Genomic DNA, 4,497 nt, shown 5'->3' with positions numbered 1-4,497 from the left:
TACCTCCGCTGGCTGTGGGGGTTGGAGGCAAGGAAGCCAAGTGGTTCCAGGAACGGGCATGAGATCGACACACCCCCGGGTCTGAGCTCACTGGGCGTGTGTCCTAACCACTCCCAACTGCTGCGTCATCACCTCTGAAATGGGGAACAAGAATGGTGCCTCTCAAGGGTCGTCTAACACCAAGCGCAATGCCAAGGCCGTAGGAGGCACGAGGTGGGTGTGGGTCAGGGACAGCGTGCTGAGGTCTCCCTCTGCCTGGGCTCTCCACCCGCTGGACTTTTCTTTCCTTGCCAAAGTAATGGAATTCGTGATTTATGCACGTTCGTTTCTCGCCCGCCACCCCGTTAGACTGCAGTTTTTATGAAGGCAGAGAGTTTCAGGGTCCTCCTTGCTCAGCCTCGGGTCCCAGGGCATGGCCCACAAGTAGGGTACTCAGTAAACAGTTGTCAAGCGGTGGAAGACGTATAACCTCTGCCTTGTCTTTGTCACCCAGAGCCCACCACCTTTAAAACAGGAAAATAAATACAGAAACCGTTTTCCTTGACCCACGGGAGAAGCCAGGATGGAAATTTCCACCACAACGGATGACTATAAAGCGACCACAGAATATGACTACGGGGACACAACGCCGTGCCAGAAGACGGAGTTGAGGGCTTTGGGGGCTCAGCTGCTGCCCCCTTTGTACTCCCTGGTATTTGTCATCGGCCTGGTGGGCAACATTCTGGTGGTTCTGGTCCTCATGCAGTACAAGAGACTCAAGAGCATGACCAGCATCTACCTCCTCAACCTGGCCATCTCCGACCTGCTCTTCCTCTTCACGCTGCCCTTCTGGATCGACTACAGTCTGAAGGAGAGCTGGGCATTCGGTAACGGCATGTGCAAGTTTCTCTCGGGCCTTTACTACGTGGGCTTGTACAGCGAGATCTTTTTCATCATCCTGCTGACGATAGACCGGTACCTGGCGATCGTCCACGCCGTGTTTGCCATGCGGGCTCGGACCGTCACCTTTGGGATCATCACCAGCATCATCGTCTGGGTCCTGGCCATTCTGGCTGCCATTCCGGGCTTTTACTTTTCCAAGACCCAGTGGGAGTTCAGCCACCATACCTGCAGTCTTCATTTCCCTCACGAAAGCTTAAAACAGTGGAAGAAGTTCCAGGCTCTGAAACTCAACATCCTGGGGCTGATCTTGCCTCTGGTGGTCATGATCGTCTGCTACACGGGGATTATTAAGATCCTGCTCAGACGGCCCAACGAGAAGAAGGCCAGAGCCGTCCGTCTGATCTTTGTCATCATGATCATCTTCTTTCTCTTCTGGACACCCTACAATCTGACTGTGTTTGCTTTTGCTTTCCAAGACGTCCTTTTGAAAAATGAGTGTGAGCAGAGCAAACAGCTAGACCTGGCCATGCAAGTGACGGAGGTGATCACCTACACGCACTGCTGCGTCAACCCCATCGTCTACGCCTTTGTTGGGGAGAGGTTCCGCCGGTACCTGAGCCAGCTGTTGCACAGGTTCCTGGCCGTACACCTGGCTAAATGGCTCCCCTTCCTCCCCACAGAGAGGCTGGAGAGGACCAGCTCCATGTCCCCCTCCACGGGGGAACACGAGCTCTCTAATGGGTTCTGACTCAGGCCCCTGGATCTGGGTTCTGATTTAGGATCCCACAAGAGCGACCTGCCAGGGACGCTGGCTGGAGAGGAGGAAGCTTGGCTCTTCCGGCCAGACTCGGACCACTGGCAGTGTGGAATGACACCGCCTGGGCCTGAGGGGACTTAAAGGTGGTCTAGACTAAATCACCTACCACTGGCAGTGTGGAATGACACCGCCTGGGCCTGGGCCTGAGGGAACTTAAAGGTGGTCTAGACTAAATCCCCCCTGGGACTTGAGTCTTCGCCATCAACTTCTCCCTGGAGATGAATGAGTGAACTGGGACGTTCCAGAAGACTGGTACAAAGGGTGCCAGTGAAGGGCCTGGGCCCACATGGGGCTTCATATTTGTGAACATTCACATTTATAAAAATAGCCACTGAGCAGTCCCTGCCCCCGATCCCTGCCTCTAGCCACCAATGAACTTGGACATAACAGTTACCATAGTCGAGTCCACTTCCAGCCTGGAGCCAGTCAGGAGCCAGCAGCTGCCTCCACTCACCTGCCCTGCCCCCATTCCAGGGTTTGGGCTCTTGGAAAACCTGAGGAACGTAGAACTCATGATGTTGAGACCTCATGGGAAATAGGATCGGGAAAATGCTGTCAACAGTGGAACTTCCCTTAGGGAGGATTTTTCTATTCAACGAAGTCAAACAATTCTGGCGGTGGGCTAGATAGACCACGTGCATAATACGTTGTACTTCTTGAAACAGCCATAGAGGAGAGAGAGTCATTATGTTCATCACCCTGCCTTTCTTTTGGAATAGTTCCAGAATCTCCCTTCCCCGTTAGTTGGATGACACTGCAGTAAATTCTGACAGCTTCGTTGCAGAAATTACTAACAGGACAAAGGAGACAGAGCTGATTTCCTTCTCTGGTTATCCATCCAAGCCTTCTGGCTTTACGGATCTGAGTTCTGGCTACTGCCTTGGACCCATTAGCAGAAAAAGCGACCCGGTGTGAAAGTTGAGGGTGTCTGAGGCTGAGAGAGAGGAGATTGTCTACCACGCAGGGTGGGGTGGGGACTCTGTCTTGATGTAGGAGGTTGAGAGGGCCCCGAACTCAAAGAAACTTATTTACCCCAAATGTCTAACATTTCATCTCTCACCAAGGAGCTCCTACTTAATATGCCCTTGTTCCCTTTTTCCTCAGCCTTATATTTTCTTAAAAATCATTTTCCCAATAACAAAAAAAGTTGTTTCTAAAACAGCTTAAGAACATAAAGGGAAAAATTACAGACATCGAAATCATCCATCATGCCGCCACCCAAGGACAACCATTGTACATTTTTGATGTGTTTTCTTTTAGTCTGTTTTTTCTCTCGTGCATAGTTATGATCACAACAAAGATGGACTTCTGCTATTGTTGCTGTTAAGTGGTAGGATGCTTTGATCACTTTTCCGGGTCAATAAATCATTTCAAAGCATTGTTTTTGGTGCCTGCACTGAATGCCACAGCTGGGATGCCCTCTAAATGACTCCACCCACTTCCCCATCATTGCAAATCCATTCAGTCCAGCCTGGTGACTGAGGACCTGTTCCATTCAGAGCAAGCCCGGGGAAACACAGATGCAGGAGGGAGGTCTGCTCTCTGAAAGCCCTCTGCTCAGTGAGGTGGACAGACACAGGGATGCCAGCAGAGCCCAGGAAGGATGGGTGGGGCTGCCGTGGAACCCAAGGTGCCAACAGCCAAGGGAGGGAGGTATGCATCAGGCAGAAAGCACCTGAGAAGATGAATGTCTCACTTTATAACACAGAGACACCATTGAGCTGGCCTCTCTCTTTTTGGATGCTAGAGTTGTACTCTTCCCTAGCCACCCCGCTCTGCAGGCAGAAACCTGAAATATTTGCATGTTGTCTTTGTGCAACAAAGCCGGTATCATGAAGGTTTAGAAAACTTTTGTCTGGGGAAGAGGAGGTCACACTGCATGAGGCTTATGCCTCCACGCGGAAAATGTGAACAATGGGCTTTGGAAGTCAAGGTGGATGTCAGCTCTTCACTCATAAACCTGCCAGCCTTCTCTGCAGCGTGGAGAGAAGGAGGCATAACAGAATTAAGAAGTATTTGTCCCCTCCTTTGGTAAAATAAAACCGCATCAAAAAATAAAATTGGACCCGCAACAATATCCTAACGAAGGATATATCACAACCTCTTCCAGTTCTATTTTTGAAATAATATTTTTTTTTCTTGCTTGCTATAAAGGTGATGCATTTTTATGGTAGGAAAATGGAAACAGATTTAAAAAAAAAAACCCAAAGAAGAAAATGGAAGCCATTTTCGTGTCACTAGTCAGATACAGCCTTTCTTAGCATATTAATATTTTAGTGCACGTCTTTCCAGGGTTGTGTTCTAAATGCACACACACACACACGGTCACACTTCACACGTCTTGTGGAACTTCAGTAAAGGCTGACACATAGGAAGTACTCAAGTCAATGCTGGTTGGATGGATGATTCTATGAGCCTCCAATTTATGTATCTCTAGAGGGAGGATAAGCCTAAAATCGACCCCCATGAGGCTGTTCTGAGGATTAAATAAAATAAAGCAAAGAAAGTGGGGTGATCTTTCCCCAACTCTATCAGATAGAAGATCTGACTCCTCCTGTGTGTACCCCTCCTCCGACACTCAGGATACCTCCAGCCCCTCCCAGCTGCCCTCCCCCAGTGCCCTCCCCTCCCTGCTCCTGTGCGAATGGGTTTATGCCCCGCCTCCTTGTCATTGTTGTTATCATTTCTTTTTTTTTTCATTTTATCCTTAAGGAGAGGTTGCCAGCAAAGTACCAAGAACTCCCATGGCCCCTCCCCAGACCCCCGATTGTCAGGATTTTACATTTCCCTTCAATTCA

General features: G+C 49.7%; 1 protein-coding gene across 1 annotated transcript; it reads left to right on the top strand.

Moving 5' to 3' along the window:
• The first annotated feature begins 500 nt into the window (after positions 1 to 500).
• Positions 501 to 1,786, top strand: LOC102890894 (C-C chemokine receptor type 1). The gene has a single exon (XM_025048953.1). It carries the CDS (start codon positions 563 to 565, stop codon positions 1,628 to 1,630), a length of 1,068 nt encoding a protein of 355 aa, XP_024904721.1. The 5' UTR covers positions 501 to 562; the 3' UTR covers positions 1,631 to 1,786.
• Positions 1,787 to 4,497: the final 2,711 nt, after the last annotated feature.

This window comes from Pteropus alecto, unplaced genomic scaffold, assembly GCF_000325575.1.
Source record: "Pteropus alecto unplaced genomic scaffold, ASM32557v1 scaffold156, whole genome shotgun sequence".
NCBI classification, from domain to species: domain Eukaryota; kingdom Metazoa; phylum Chordata; class Mammalia; order Chiroptera; family Pteropodidae; genus Pteropus; species Pteropus alecto.
Note: the sequence above shows the minus strand (reverse complement) of the source record. Positions and strands in the feature narration are given on the sequence as shown.

What these genes read in the sequence shown, in the direction of transcription:
- LOC102890894 (XM_025048953.1), top strand. Translation starts at nt 563, where the DNA reads ATGGAAATTTCCACCACAACGGATGACTATAAAGCGACCACAGAATAT.